The following is a 15,823-nucleotide window of genomic DNA, read 5'->3' on the forward strand; positions in this document are numbered from 1 at the left end:
GCCCTTCATAAACCCATGCTGACTGGGCCTGATCACCTGGTTGTTCTGTACACGCCATGTGATGGCACTCAAGATGGCCTGCCCCATAACCTTCACCAGCTCTGAGGTCAGACTGACAGGCCTGTAGGTCCTGGGATCCTCCTTCCAACCATTCTTGTAGATGAGCGTCACATTTGCTAACCTCCAGTCAACTGGGACATCCCTGGTTATGCTGATAAATGATTGAAAGTGGCTTGGTGAGCACTTCCACCAGCTACCTCAGTACCCTTGGGCAGATCCCATCCAGCCCCATAGACTTGTGTGTGTCTAAGTGGTGTAGCAGGTCACTAACTATTTCCCCTTGGACTATGGGGGCTTCATTCTGCTAAGTTTCTCCTACCAGGGCAGCACAAGCAGCCTGGGGTGCCTGTAAGGCAGAGAAACGGACCTTCTGCAACTGGAAAGGCCTCTGTTTGGTAATGGCGATTCCCACCACAACACTTGGCAGCCCAAGAGGCTCTGAAGTGCTTCTCAAGTGCTTTACAAACCACACAAATGGGAAAGTACTTTTCCATGGCTGAAACGCAGCCGCCTCTGGTGGAAGAGAAAGCAAATATAGAGTAACATCCTAAAAGGTGTTCAGGAGGGCAGTAAAGTGAACCCTACCAATCTGCCACAGCAAGATGGGCGAGCAGCTGCCAGCAAATGTCCCTGCTTGCACTGGGGTTTTTTTTGGGTGTGACAGCCCATACTTCTGGAAAAACTGCTCGCAGGTCTTTCATGGTGAGGAAAGGGCAATACTTCAGCAACAGGACTTTTAAAAGGGATTGCACTGATGACTTCACCATAGGAGCCATGCAGGATTTCACAAAGACCCAGGGAAAACCCCACTTAAGGAAACTGCTGTCACTCTCTGCAACACCCTGAAGTCTCATGTATTGATCCAGCTTGGTCAGTGAGACCTCATATTATCACAACCAAAGGCAGAACATGCAGAAGGTTATTTGCTTTCTTATACAAAAGACTTAATCCAGCCCAAATGCCATCCAACCCAGCAATCTCCAAAGGTGCAACCTGAGAGAGGGAGACAAGAACCCCAGCCTGGTGCAGATGCCACAAAACTCAGTAAGAGGCTTTCAGCTTTGCTCTCCCGCCCCAGCTGCACGCAGCGTAGCTCCTGAGCTCACCTCTGCCGTTGCAGGGCCTAACACCAGCTGTAATGACACCATTCAGGGCAGTGAAGTTCATGCCTGCCCCAAGCCCTGCTCCATTCCTGAGTACACCAGACTGGAGGGCTCTTTCATCCAGTGATCTCAAAGAGCTTAATAGGCTCACACTGCCAGAAAGCAGAGGGGTCACTTTCACAAAAAGGAAAATTAAAGCAAGAACCAGAAGTCACAACACCACTGGCAGGTCTAAGGACAGATTTGGGCCTCTCCTTTCCTCTAAGAAATGTCCCCCTGCTCTCCCCGCAGAGCCCCTCAGCCCTGGCGTGGTCCCCTCGAGTCCTATGTGCTAATCTTTCCTCCCTACACCTTGCCAAAGCCTGGTCCACCCCATGCCAGTGGGACTTCTGCCACTGCGATTAGCAGGGCTGGATCCGGCCCAAATCTCCAACAGAGGTTTCTCTCCCAGAGGCAGGGAGCTTCCCTTCCTGCCCGCCCCGGCAGCCCGCCTGCCATGAGCAAAGTAGGCGGCACATCCAGAGGGACCACCAGTGGCAAGGGGAATGGTGGCATGTCCTGCTGTGGATCCTGAGCATCAGTAGCACTGAGTTCTTTGGGGCCATCAGCTGAAAGCAAGAGCCGGTGACAGAGACACAGAGCCCAGGGAAGGCAGTGCTGGTCTGCTGGCAACAGGGAGAGGCTCTGCTTGGCACCTCCAGCACGGACACACGTGTGCCCCAGTCTTCCCAGTGAGACCCACCACTGCGGCAGCCTTGTGGTCACAGGGCAAGAAGGGAACCCTGTGTAAGAGAAAAGGGAGCGAGGAGAGGAAGGGGGGCCACCCAGCAGACAGAGCCGCCTGAGCTCTGCCCTCTCTGGTCAGGTCCATGCTGCAGTTACAAGAGTCTGCCCGGATCCCTCTGGCTTTGCTCAGCTGCAGCAACGGCTCTCCTGTGCTGGACTGCTGTGCCACTACCCAGGCAGCTGAAGGTTTCCTCTCCCACAGCTGCCTTCTGCACTGCAGATCGTCCCCAGCAGCAGCAGCCCTGGCTGTGAGGCTCTAAGGGGACTGCTCGGCCAAAGGAGGAGCATGGGGAGGGTCTGAACCGGGGCCTCAGGGAGATGCAAAGCACACGCTAAGCCTGGGGTGTCTGTGTGGTGAGAGGGCTCGCACAGAAATAGTGCCTCGTTCAGGGGGCAATCTGCCAACGGACACAAGGAATAAAGCAAAGCATTGCGCTTGCTCATTTGCCAAGTTGGGGAAGGGGCACCAGGGAGACAGGTCTTTGGCCAGGACAGTCTCGGAAAAGCAAATTCCACCTCCCAGTTGCTCCACGGCCTCTCACATTCTGCACTGCCTGCTTCATCCTGCTCAGGAGAAGGGCAATGCTGGCTGTTGCCCTGCAGAGATGTAGGCAAGCCCCGCTGCAGTTACCCACCCAGGGCAGGGCGGCAGGGAGCACGATGCAGCCCAGGCTTGGTTCCAGGAACTGTGTTAGCAGGGCTCTAGTCCACGCATTAGTCTCCTCCTAGGACTACGCAGTATTTAGACACTGCAGCGCTTTTACAGGGTCACGCTAACCCCTGCTGTAAACTGTTTACAACCCAGTTTTGTCCTAGGCTTTTGAGGTAAAACACTACACATTGGCTGCACTGGTGGGGTTTCTAAAAGCTGATCAAGTGCCAATGACAGGGGATACCACAGCAGAGACGGAGGAGGAGCCATCTGCAGAGCCTAATCCCAGTAGGAACTGCAGCATCCCTGCTCGTCTCCCGGGCTCACAGGAGCAAACAACCAACTCCACAGCTTCCCTCCGCAGAAGCAGCTGAATAAGGTTGCCTCCTCAAGCTCTTGGAGAAGTCCAGCACAGCAAACACACAGATGAAAAAGCTGGGGAAAAGGGAAATCCCTTCCGTCCCAGAACAGTGTCACTGGGAGAGCAGGCTCTAATATAAATGCCATCGTCATCTGCCCGCTGCAGTCTGATGGAACGAAGCTAAAGGCTTGCCCTACTTCACTGCAAACAGGGTTTCCATCCACCACCGGGAGCCTCCCCCATCGCTCAGGCTTGAACGCTGGTGAATGGTAAGTAAATCTGCTACTGCAGGTGCACCTAACATCTCTGCAGTGCTAGAGGGCAGAACTGGTCCAGCCATGGCTTGGGCAACCCTTTGTGGGATCCCAGTCAAATCCCTTCTCTGTGCTTCAGTTCACCCTGCAGAACACATGGGACAACCTTACAAGGCGCCTGGGCGCTAACTGTAACACACATTGAAAAAGGCAAGGGGGTGGACCTCTGCTACAGCCTCCCCTCCCTCATACATAGCGTTAGCCTCTGACATCGCCCCTGAGGTGAAAGGAGATGGAGTCCCACACCTGCAGATGCTGCTCTGGGATGTACAGAATGGACGGGATGACTTACGAGTGGCCATGAAGCAAACAGAGATGCCCGCAATGCACAGGGCAGAGGCAGTAGAAGAGGGAGCCCCCGTCACTGCTTGCACTAAACTCGTTTGAGATCTGGGGAATCCTCTTCTCAAAAAAGCCTCGAGGGGACAAACCTACCCAGCACACCGCTGACCAAGTACATGGGCCAAAATACCTTCATCACCCCAGCAACCTTGACGCTGCAACTTTGAACACTAAACATCTCCAGAAATCCTTCAAGCTCTTCAAGCTCCTCTCTGAAACAGCCTGTCCCTAGTCCCATCTACGGTCCCCCCGTTTAACAAGTGTTCCCATGTCCTAACCTCCTGCACCTCTCACCTGCCTCTCCCTGCAGAGACCTGCCTGAAATCTCTGATTCACCCCCAGAATGCTAAGCCCTCACTTTACAAGACACCCTGGGGTTTGCAGCGTTAGATATCCTAGAGACAGCTCTCTACAGGGCTGAAAAAACAATTCAAAAAAGCCTCAGAGCAGCAGCCTGAAGGCCCAGGTAGCTCCTAAGTGCCAGGCTGTGGCAGCAGCTTGCAGGGGACTCCAGTGGGACTCCTGAGCATGAGTTTCCATGGCTCTGCCCTGCCGATTCGCTTACATCATGCAACAAATGAATAAGCCCTGTTTCCTTTGACCTCAAATCCCTAGAACAAGGCAGGTGAGGAAGATCCAGTCATTTCTAGAGACTGCGTACTGTCCAAGGCCCTGGACAGCCACTGGCAACTCCTGGTCGGGATGGTCCCCTCAAACACCCACATCACACCCCACATGCCCACAGATTCAGGAACTACCTGCCTAGAAGAAAGAGCTGGCTCAGGCCCAGGCTGGCAGCATTGCCAACTGCAGAGGAAAGGGGAAGGCTGAGCATCTAGGAGCTAGGGAAGCCTGCCAGCAGTCAGCTCCTGCAACGATACCAAGGTCTCCATTTTACACAGCAACTTGGAGGAGGACTGGTTCCTTCCATTGGATCCCACCTTAGCAGCAGGACAGGGATACTTTTTTGCTTGTTCCCAGGCTGAAGAGTTTGTCCCTTCGCATTTCCTACCCTCCAAGGCAGAAATGCATTGCTGATTTAGATTCAGCTCACCACCATTAAGTGTAGATGTATGCATGTGATGCCACCAGGAAACAAGGGCTCAGCCAGCTCTGGCCAGTAGTGGCTCTTGCTACTTGCCTTGCTGGGACATGCTGAGCAGCACCTGAAGCCCTGGCTGGCTCCTGGAACCGTGACCTGAGATATGTCGAGACGAGGCACCTTCAAACAGGACAGAGCACATTTCCCATTTTCCAGTCCCCAGACCTCTCTTCTGGCTCCCTGTCAGCCCTGGCCAACAGACCCTTACAGGTGGGATTCAGCCACACTCCTGGGACGTTCAGCAATGCTGGCACCAGCAGTTGGTCCTGATGGAAATGAGAACATCACACGGCCAGTACAACCTTACACAGGCACTACAGGGGAGCAGGAACACCCTCCCCTCCTGGTATTTCTGGGGACAAGAGGATTACCCTAGGTCAGCCCATGAAGCCAAGCTCCCCACTAAGATCTCTCCTCATTGCATCAGATGAGACACCAGCAAGCATGGCACTGTCAGGGGAGGCTGCAGCTTCCCTCTTCTCCACCAGCTGCTTCATGCAAGTCTGTGATAGCTTCTGGCCGCGGGAAGCGTGCCCTTAGCCTAAACACTGCATGTCATGGACTGCAGCTCTTCTGCCTGCTCCCACAGGGTAAGATTATACTGACACCCGAGTTGGCAGCCACCATGAAGCAATCAAAGCCCAGACAATCTTGTCGTAATCCCTCCGAGCCAGGGGACACCGTAGGCGAGGGAAACTCACCCAGGCACTGCCCCTGCTACACTTCTTTCACCCAAACCGGCTCTCAGTCTGGCACCTCTCAAAAGCCACTGTGCTCCCTTGAACATAGCACCAGCACTGCCAGGGCACTGGGGGCAAGAGGCCACGTCCCAGCCTGATACAAGCATGTCCTCATGCTAAAAGGGCGCCTCACTGTTCAGCTGCCCTGGCCAGGATCTGTTTGAAGAGTTGTTGAATGGAAGCAGGAAGAGAGGAACAGCCGCAGAGCAGAGTATACAGTATTTGTACAGCTTCCCAGTCTTTGAACTTCACCATTCCTTTCCCACAATTATTTATATCTAAATATAAGCCTGCATATATAGAATAACCGTCCATGGGCATGCATGTCCTTCCTAAACCAAGGAGGCAGAGAATACCAGGATTATGCAGCACTTGCTAACCGCAGCTCCTCAACAGCAGAGGACGAGTGATGTGCCAGCTTCTGAGCACCCCCCCAAGCTGCCCTTTGAGCTGCGGTCTCACCGGTGAGGACAACCCACCACACCAGGATAACACTGCCCTCCCTATGCTGCCTAGCTGCCCTCCATGGGCCGCCAGCCCCACAGCGTAAGGCGGGTCTTGCTAGTCAGTGTGGTTGCTTCCTCTCCTCTTGGGAAGCCCAAGCTGCAAGCAGACCTGTGGGGGCAGACAAAGGGGCTCCTGCCCCCCCGTGCTGCTCCCTATGCACCAGAGCACCCTGCTCCTGATGCTTTTTGGCATCTGCTGACCTGGACTCCAGAAAAGTCATCAGCTGAGGCGGACTGCAGCATACCTGGAGGCAAGGCAAGGCTGCGCTGGTACCTGGCCTGCCCTAGTCGGCACCTTCTGCTCTCCCCAGCCAACCTCCAGCGGGGAGCAGCCACCAGCGACAACCCCAGGCTTCCTCTCCCCTGCTGCCCACCGCGTCTTCCCTCGCAGGGGCCCAGGCAGCTGTGCGACCTCCTGGCACTCCCCCCGCCCCAGAGCCAGGAAGCGGGGCGGAGGGGGGGTTCCCCACATCCATTTCTCCCTGGCGTAACAATCTCTTCCCACTGCAGGCTCCCTGGCGTAACAATCTCTTCCCACTGCAGGAAGCCCCAGCGGCGCCCCGAGCTTCTCTTTCGTGATGTTCTCCCTTCCTCCGACACCCCAGCCGGCCCCGGCGCCGGCCCCCCCGCGGCTGCGCCCCTTCCAGCCCCGGCGGCGAGCCCGAGGCGAGGCGAGCGATGGAGAAGCGGGGCCGGGCGGCGGGCGGGCAGCCTGCCGGCGGCGGGGACCGACGGGCGGGTTTCCTCGCCCCCCTCTCCTCCCCCGCCGGCCCGCACCGCAGCGCCGGGGCCGGGGGAGCGGAGCGGGGCTCCCGGCGCCGGGGGTCCGTACCTGTGCGGGCAAAGCCCGTCCCGGCCGGCGGCGGGGCTGCCAGCGAGCGCGCCATGCAAAGCGGGCGGGGAGGGAGGGCGGGGGTGGGGAGGGTGGTTGGGGGCAGCCCCGGGCGGGGGGGGCGGCCGCTCTCCTCACCTCCTCTCGGGCCCCCTCCGCCTCCTCCTCCGGAGGCACCGGCGTGCTGCTGCCTCCCTCGCTGGCGGCGGCCGCCGAGGCCGGGGGGGACATGGCGGCGGCGGGGGCGCCCCGCTGGCAGTGCCTGCGGGCCGGGCAGCCGCATTATCCCGCCCGCCGCCGGGCGCTGCCTCGCCGGTGGCCGGGCGGGCGGCGGGGCGGCATGGCCCCCCCCCCGCCCCCAGCCGCGGCACGGCGGCAGCGGCAGCGCTGGCCGCCCGCCGGCCCCCGGCCCCCGGCCCCGCCGCAGCGCAGCGCCGCTTCCGCGCCCGGCGCGGCGGAGGGCGGGCAGAGCCGCGGTGGGAGGGCCGCGGCGGAGGCGGGGGGGACGGGACGGGATGGGGATGGGATGGGATGGGATGGGATGGGATGGGATGGGATGGGGATGGGGATGGGATGGGGATGGGGATGGGGATGGGATGGATGGGGGCGCGCCGGGATCCGCGCTCGCCCGAGCGGGGCGGCGGGTGACCTTGAGGCGCCGTCGGCAGGCAGGCAGGCAGGCAGGGAGCCCGCCCCTCGGGAGCCCCACCGGGAGCCGAGCTGCCGTCCGGGCGCTGCCGGGGAGGGCTCCCACTCCCAGCCCCGCCGGGGGGGCGTCAGGGCGGCCGGGCGGGCTTCAGCCCCGGCTGCGCTGCTGATAGCGAGGGTGAGGGATCCCGTGGGTTTTCCTCCCCTAGGGATGAAGTGGGAGAGCTCGGAGGACCACGAGCGCTTTGCGTGAGCTCCGGCTGGGTTTTTTTTCTAATCTGTGGGCAGCCCCAGCTGGTCTGGGGGCAGGGGGGATAGGGCTGACCATCAGCGCTAATGCCGGCACTTGGGAAAACCTTAGGTCAGGCGGTGTCTTTGCTGCTATGGTCTCCACTGGGCCCAAGGATGCGCAACTAGCTATCACAGAGCTGACTGCAGCGTATTTCACCCATAGACCTAACCTGCTTGGTTGCAGGGACGGGTGGGAAAGTCTCTTCAGACCCTCCATCTAAACTCACAGTGACATCCTCAGGGGACACACACACAGAGCTCAGGGAGGGTCCACACTCATCTAGGTCTAGATATTGCAGGTAGAGCCCAACTTCCTTGAGAGTCTTGAGAAATCAGGTGTCTCTGCAGGTACTTCCTCAGATCCAAACTGGGGAAAAGCATAAGCTGCAGAATTTGCTGGAAATTGCTTGACTTTTTCTGAGCTCTGAGGCTCAGCCTTGGCGTTGGGATGAGTGGCTTGCTCTTGCCCACTCTGTTGCCTGGCACAGGGAAGGAACGGTCCATAGGCCTGACGTCTCACCCAAGGAGAGGCCTCCAAGGGGAATTGTCAGCCACTGTTTCTTACGGGAATAGGTGTGGCAGCCGGGGGTGCTGCTGAAAGAGCTCATCTTCAAAAGAGGCTGGGGATGCGTTTCCTCTCGCTTTTCCCCTGTTTCCATGGGAACAGCAGCAAGCAGGAGCAGCCTGCTCTGAATTTCACTGCCTACCGCTCAGGCACCCCCTGCCCAATCCTCTAGGCAGACTTTGCCTCTCAAGGGTTTCAGACCCACGCTCATGTGATGGATCCCATGCCTCCAAGGAGAGCTCAGCAGTGTGTGCGTACCATGACAGAGCAAGGCAAACAGGCACAAGCCCAGAACTGCCAGAGTTCCTGTAGCAGCACCGTATGCTATCGCATGCGCTCTAACAGACAGTTGCAAATAATTTGCATATGTATATGCATTTCTGCTTTTTATAGTGCTAGGGACTCCCGGAGGAAGTGACCTCAACTAGACCAAAAGGCGCCTGTGGGATGATCACCCTCCAGAACAGCTCGGGTTTTCTCCCAAAGATGGTAATGTTATCCAAAAAGAGCAAAGCAAAAGGGTGGAGGGGAAAAAAAGGCCATATGAGTTTATGTCTTTGGTGGCTTTTTCTCCAGGGAATTTTTCCATTCACTTTTGAATTCATGTTCACTTTGGACTTGTAGATGCTGCCTGCATTCTGTGGCAAGGAGTTCCACAGCACACCCTCAGACTCCAGGAGCAGCTTCCTTTGGGGTGCCCATTTTGGGCAGGTTATCCCCCAGGACTACCCCTTGGGAAGCGGGCTGCTGCCACCCCTGTGGAGCCACCCACACAGAACCCTACAATTTATTCTCCACCAGTGGATTCAGTAGCTACTGGTGAGCCAAAAGTAGGGGGGTTTGTATCTTTGATCTGGTCCTGGCAGCGTGTTTTCTGTGTCTTGGAGACAATACTGCCAAGCATATCACCAGCTATGCTATTTTTGTCACAAAGAAGTCCTGTGTCCTGCTCTGTCTGAACTGAAGTTGTACAAGTTCTCAGCCATTTTCTGTGGGAAACAGGCACAGCAGGTTTCAACCCTCAGATAGGAACCCGAGGGCATGGCTGATAACGCATTACAAAGAGCACAGGACCCCCCCCTCTGCGAGATTGGGAGAAATAAGGCTATATGATGCATACGTCATTGGGAAACTGAAGCGAGAAAGCCAACGTCCAAGATTGTGTTCTGTGTCACCATCACAGGGAGAACCCAAGAGTCCTAATTATAACACACTGCCCTAAACACTCAACCCCTCTTTCTCTTGAAAGCAAAAGACAAAAACATCTTTTGCTTTAATATGTGAGAATCCCCCCCTCCTCCCCCCAGTTATTTCTGTAGGTTTTGGGATGCTCTACTGTTAGATCATGTTGGAGAGCGGGGACATTTCTGGTACAGGGGCACTTCTGATGTGAAAAAATGGTTGGAAGAAGCAGGCAGGCTTCTAAAAAGACATGGCAACTGAAGTAGAGGTGGTGCCCTTACTGGGATATCAATAGGTTTCTTCTCCAGATACCCTCTATCCACCACCCTGCAGAGACATTCATTTCTGTTCCAAGCAGATGTAAAGCACTAGGTCATATTAGCGGTATTCTCCATTCATGTTCCATAATATGTCAAGCCAGAAAAGACCTCACACTTCTGCTTCTGGTAGTTACAGAAAATTGCCTTTTAGCTCATGGTTAAGTATGTTTTTAGTTGTTAACCATGCAGTAAATTTGCTTTTCATTTCTGGAAAAATTCTGACATTTCTGGAAAAATTCAGACATTTTAAGCCGAGTGACCAGAGATAGCTGTGCTTGGGCTGGTATTCGTAGCCTAAATATAAAACTGGATTTTGCAGCAAATTTCTGTATATATAACATCGGGTTTAGCTTTATTTTGTCCAATAGGCCAAGTGTGATCAAATCTTAGCCTTTTGTTTTGAAGCAATCAATGATTCCTAGAGGTCTGCTGCTTTTTCTCTCTTAAGAAGATGTGTAGCAGAGAATCCCCTCATGTTGGATTTTTTAAGCTCAGAAACTAATGCCTATTACATTTAGAAATTTCAAGGATATTTTATGCTGGCTGCCTGAGTCTTCCAGAATGTGTCACTCCAATTAAATTACTCCTTAATAATGCAACAAGGGAAGTGTGGGTGAAGGAACGTGCCTCTTGCTCCAGTTAAACAACATCCCTTTGCCATTGCTGGTCGTCGGTGTTGACTGCGTGGGTGCCATTTACCTCTGCACTCATTGTCCTCAAGGAAATCTGTGCTATTAGTTACATTTTCTTTGGCTACACTCAGACTTCATGTCTGCTGGGAGGAGACCTAGGTGTGCCCATTTTTATTGTGGGAAGGAAACCCATAGGGGTCACTAATTTCTGACTGGGGAACTAGTTTCTCTTCAGCATCACAAGACATGGGTCCGCATCTCCACGGGCAAGATGCCAGCAACCCTCAAATGCACAAAGTCTTAAACCTTGTGAAGTTGATGGGTTTGTAGCTCCTGCTCTGGGGTGTATTTCACAGATGGGAATTGCTGTCATTGGAAACTCTTTGATCCCTGCTCTGATCCTTCCCTTTCCAACAGGCCGCCTGTGTGCAGTTTGCTTAGTTTCCATCCAGCCCCATGAGAGTCTATGTCTTCATCACCACAATTATTTGTGAGGCTCTGCAGAGGTTTCTGGCTCGGGTTAAATCGCTTTCCTCTCTGCAGCAGCCCAGCAGGATACCCCGGGCCCTCCCTCACATCCCCTCTAGACATAAAAAGTGGATTCAGAGCTGCCCAGATGCTGTTTGACAGTCCTCAGGACATCTCATCAGAGATAACTCCAGAGCATCAGCAGCAACCACCCCAAGTGCCTGGAAACCAACCCAAATCCTCCCCTGGCAAATGTTTTGTTCTGCCTGAGTTCTTTGGCCCATCACCCCCAGAAAAGAATAAGCCACAGAAACTAATGGCTCAGAGAATTTAGCCTGTCCCTAGATACGGTCCTGGGAGTCACCTCCCTAAAAGCATAAAATAGGTTTCTCTTGCAATTTGCCTTCCTCGCACTGAGCGGTTGGGGCTGACACATCCTGGTCTGGGGAATCATCCCTTCTCCACCCAACTCTCCCCACAGACCTGGACAGGTGGGGGAGACGAGGCTGTTCTGGGGAAGGGGCTAAGAGCCCACCGCATGACTGTCGGCATTACTTAGGGGCCATCACACGGGCTGGGGCTGGCGGCAAAGCCAATGTCCTAGGGAATGGCTGTGATCCCACCTTGGGGAATGGCTGCAATCCCACCTTCGGTGTGCCAGGAGCACCTGTTACCTGGGCAACACAGACTCATCCATCACTTATTCATGGTGCCAGGGCTCCTCCATCCCAGGGTATGGCCACCTGCCTTCTGCATGCCCTGTGCTCCTGCTCAGCACCTGAATATTTCAAACAGCTTGCTCACCCCCACCTCCCCTCCCCACTGCCCTGAACCAGCCATCCTACTCACCCCTCTCTCCTAACCCCTGCCTAGGCTACTCAGTTGCTTACAGTGGCGTGGCTGCACCAGGCCTGTTCCCAAATCACTCTGATGCAAGCATGGAGACACATGAGCTCTAATTCAGTCTGGCAGCTGGGAGGTTTAACTCTCCTGGGAGCAGAGCCGAGCTTGCATGAGTAATACCTCTGGCAGCACTGCGCAGCTTGCTAGGGACCAGCAGAGAAGCCACTCAGAGAACTCTTAGGAAGCAAGGACTGGGCTAGAGGGCGGATGCAGGGCTACAGTGAGGGGCTGGGGCAAAGCAGGAAGCAACTCAAGCAGAAGCACCTCAGAAATGGAAGTTAACCCATCCTCCTAACGGCCATCGGGTCCAGTGTGGTGATGCTGAAGCCCGAGATGCAGGGTTGGCAGCATCCGTTCTGCGCTCCCTGGCAAGGTGAGCTGAGGGATGGTTGGGTGAGTTGAGGTTTTTGTTCTGTTTTGGATAGTCCCTGCCAGATAAACTGTGCTTAGAGAGTCATGAATAAATGATAGTCCAGCGATGGAGCACTGTCTTCCACAGCTATTCAGCAGGGAGGGGCACTCTTTGTTAAAGCGGTGTGGCCAGAGAAAGGTTATGAGAGCCACCGTCTGGAAGTGAGTCTATCTCTCTACTAGCTACAAAGGGAGCCCCAGGTGACGAGATTTCTCACCTAGGGCACAGTTTCACCATCTATTTAAGCATGGTTTTATTATCAGTTCTCCAAGACCATCTGCCGTCCCCTTCCCATTCATAACCACATCTGCCATCTCCTTTGGGAGAGCTCTGAGCACACACAGCTGCACACGCACACACAGAGACATAAATAAATACATACCGAGGCCTTATCAGCCATGCATTTGCCCAGATGCAAGCAGAGTGCATTGCCACTGCAGTCATGGAGATGACAGAAGTTACACAAGAAGGATCTAATTCAAAATGAAATTTTGTTAAAATATCTGGGGGTTTTGTTCATTCACTTTGTAAGCTCGAGGATTTTTAGTGCGTCTTTATACTGATCACATTCTGCTCATGGAAGTGAATGCTGTAGCTGAGAGCAGGGTGTGTGAGCTGTGATCCCCATTCAAAGAATTAATTAATCCACCTTGCCCAACTTCCTACACATCATACACACATATACACACAGTGAACAACAGAAGGAGCTAAAAACTGTCCTGTCCACCACAGGACTCTGGGCAACAGTGGGAATCGTGTGTCCTTCTCAGGAAGGGCATTAGCTGGGCAACTTGCTGACCACCTAACACATGTAGACAAAACCTGAGCTGCTCCAGGTTGTATCACCGTATTGGCACGATGGGTCCTGTAATGTTATGTGAGCGCACAGCAGAAGGACAAGAGGCATCCAACACAGACTGCAAGGAGGAAAGCTCCGAGTGGAAATAATCCCTTACTGCAAAAGCAAGCAGGTGTCCACAGCAGCATCCTTGGAGAGATTCAAAGTGACCCTGTGATTTCAGCCAAACTTACCACAGGAGAACAAACCAGCATTTTCTAGGCTGATTTCCCCCCCCCAGAAATGGATGCCTGAGGCGGATCTGCTCTGCTCTCACCCCTTAGAAAGCTCAGCCTTGCTTCTGGTCATTGAATCTTTAAAAGGCATGTTCCTGCTTCACTCTGTTAGGCCAGAAAGTGAAGTGACCCAGTTTGGTGCACCATGGAGCTGATTTGCTGTCAGATATATGGAACAGCAGTCAGAGGAGAGAGCCTGTCATCTATCCTGCAGCTTTCCTCACTCTCCCAGGGCCTCTGGTCCCAGACAAGAGCCCAGCACCTGTGGCTTCTGGGCTGAGCTCCCCGAGCTGGAGCTGGAGCCCCAGGCAGAGGTCTGGGTTGCTGTTCAGGGCACCCAGAGTCATCTCTGGTGTGGAAAATGAAGTGGGAGCTTCCTCAGATGGGGTTCTAAGCACCTTTCTGATGGGCTCAGCACTTCTGATGCTAGAGACAGGGGAAGAGGGCAGCATCCCCAGAGAACAGGGCAGCCCAGTGCTTGCGTGGGACCAGAGCTGTGCAGTTGACGGTCTGTGTGGGGGGAATGTAGCACCAGTCATGTGAATTACTGTGGCAATAACTGCTTATAACAATTTCACATAACCTATGTTCCTTAAACATGGCAGAGGACCACAGCTGGGATTTGAAGTACCACTATTTTTCCTTGGACCAGACACAGACTGGGTATAAACTCCCTTTCTCCATCTCTCTCAGCTGCATCTCACTTATCTCACCCAGTTAACAGCTTGAGGAGCAGTGAAGAAGATGCTGGTGCCAGGCCAGGCTGCAACTGAGGTGGGCAGAGCTTGGGTGCAGAGACCTGGGTTTCACTTAGGAAATTGGAGGGCTGTACGTGGGGACAGGGCATTATCGGGGACAGGGCATTATCGGGGACAGTACCGGGGGTCACAGGTCGCCTGGGGAGTCCTTCCCAGGTCCAGGCTCTGCCCTGATGCTCCTGGCAGTGCAGTGTGGTGGGAGCGCCTTTCTGAGCCGAGTTTCTTTCCGGAGAGGTTATTTTGAGTAGCGCTGGGTTCCTTCGAGCAGCATGTGTTGACACTGACCTCTAGTGGGAATAGGTCCCTTCCTCTTTAGTTTTTCCCAGCAGTTTTAACCATTTTAAGTGGCACATCTTAAGGGTGACTGGAGAGAGTCCAGAATTAGAGTTTTGGTTTTAAAATCCTCAAAAGCAAATCAGAACATCAAGATTGGCCTCATATGTTTAAATGTTTTTACTCCCTCTACCACTACCTGCCAATACATTATATATATACATGTGCATATGTATATGTATACATATATGTATATCTCTCTGTATTTAGAGCCCTGGAAAATAATGAAAGTCCAAAGCCCGCATGGCCGTGCAGAAAAGCTCTCTGTTGGGAAGACAGCATGAAAGGGAGCCCAAGCCTTGCTGAATGAGTGATAGAAGGCAAGTAACAGAGCAGAGTGGCCAAGCTCATCTTTCAGACTTTCCAGTCAAATTGTCCGAAGGGTTAATAGAGGCACACCCAGCCAGAAGAGAGATGGCAAGGAGATGGTGCCTGAGCTGAGTGTTAGTGGGTGTAGTTGGAAGGTCAGAGCGGAGAGTGGCTGGACCTGGATGCCTGGGTGCTACAGCTGATTTTAATGGGGAGTGCTTGGTCTCCACAGCTCAGCTGCACCAGACCACTGCAACATAGCCCTGGGAGAGTACTAGCCAGCTCAAGAAAGTTCAGGGCTCACCTTAGAGAAGCTGCAAGATTGCTAGCTCCGGCTAAGCTCACGTCAGCAGCAGAGGAAGGCCACCTCCAGGGGCTGTTTGGTGGTCGGAGGTGTAGACATCTTGCAGTGGACTGGACTGTAGAATCCCAAGTGGTGGATTTCGAGTTGCCTCCCTGCAGAGCTGGTCCAGGTTTCATTAGCTCAGGCTCTGTGCTTTGGCTGAACTGCTCCTGGACCTGCGCTAGCCCTGGTAGCAGGCTCCACACCGATGCCCCAACTGGAACAGGACATTGCAAGATAATCAAGGGGTGACTGCCACTTGCTGCATAACCAAGCAGCTACTAGTTCACTGAAAAGTGAAATCTTTGTGCATCACCGCACAAGTTTGTGCTGATTTGACCAAAGTGGATTTCTCCCAATACCTGATTTTATCCATGCAAAAGTGTACAAGGAACTACTCCATGATGAAGCTGTATCTCTAGTAACATCTAATATGTTACTAGAGAAAATGGCAAAGGCATTTTGGAAGGTATTTGATGGGTAACCTAGTAGCAGTTGGGTACACAAAGCTCGAAAAGTAGAAATTCTGGGTGTAGGTTAGGAACATCAGCTGCAGATGCACATGGAGCTGGGATGCAGCCACTGCCAGTGTGTGAGAGGGAGTGACATGAATATATGGCCCAGATCCCTGCCCTGCATTGGACAGGGCTGATAAGGTGTGGGAGAAGCTCCTTGCCGTCATCAACTGCAGTCACGCAGCCAGGCAATGCCAGGGACACAACTGGAGATACTGATACGGATCCTGAGCGTGGGAGGAAAACTTGTGACTGGAAGTTATTGATGCTGA

The 15,823-nt window shown here is 54.1% G+C and overlaps 1 protein-coding gene across 5 annotated transcripts in view; it reads right to left on the reverse strand.

Moving 5' to 3' along the window:
* The window catches only part of TMEM151B (transmembrane protein 151B), a 30,466-nt gene extending 14,763 nt beyond the window's left edge, over window positions 1-15,703 (reverse strand). For 2 of the 5 annotated variants that reach the window (XR_012622449.1, XR_012622448.1), the window contains exons 1-2: window positions 14,998-15,703; window positions 12,602-12,692 (exon numbers count right to left, since the gene is read on the reverse strand). Coding sequence is in view for 2 of the 5 variants with exons in the window: in XM_074818152.1 (XP_074674253.1) it covers window positions 12,602-12,692; window positions 14,998-15,173 (267 nt within the window). In the remaining 3 variants the exon portion in view is untranslated. Of the gene's footprint in view, window positions 1-6,936; window positions 7,131-12,601; window positions 12,693-14,997 lie in introns of those variants that run through there. The other 3 variants (XM_074818152.1, XM_074818154.1, XM_074818153.1) reach the window with 3 other exon arrangements.
* Window positions 15,704-15,823: the final 120 nt, after the last annotated feature.

This window comes from Strix aluco, chromosome 3 (assembly GCF_031877795.1).
Source record: "Strix aluco isolate bStrAlu1 chromosome 3, bStrAlu1.hap1, whole genome shotgun sequence".
In the NCBI taxonomy this organism is placed as follows: Eukaryota; Metazoa; Chordata; class Aves; order Strigiformes; family Strigidae; genus Strix; species Strix aluco.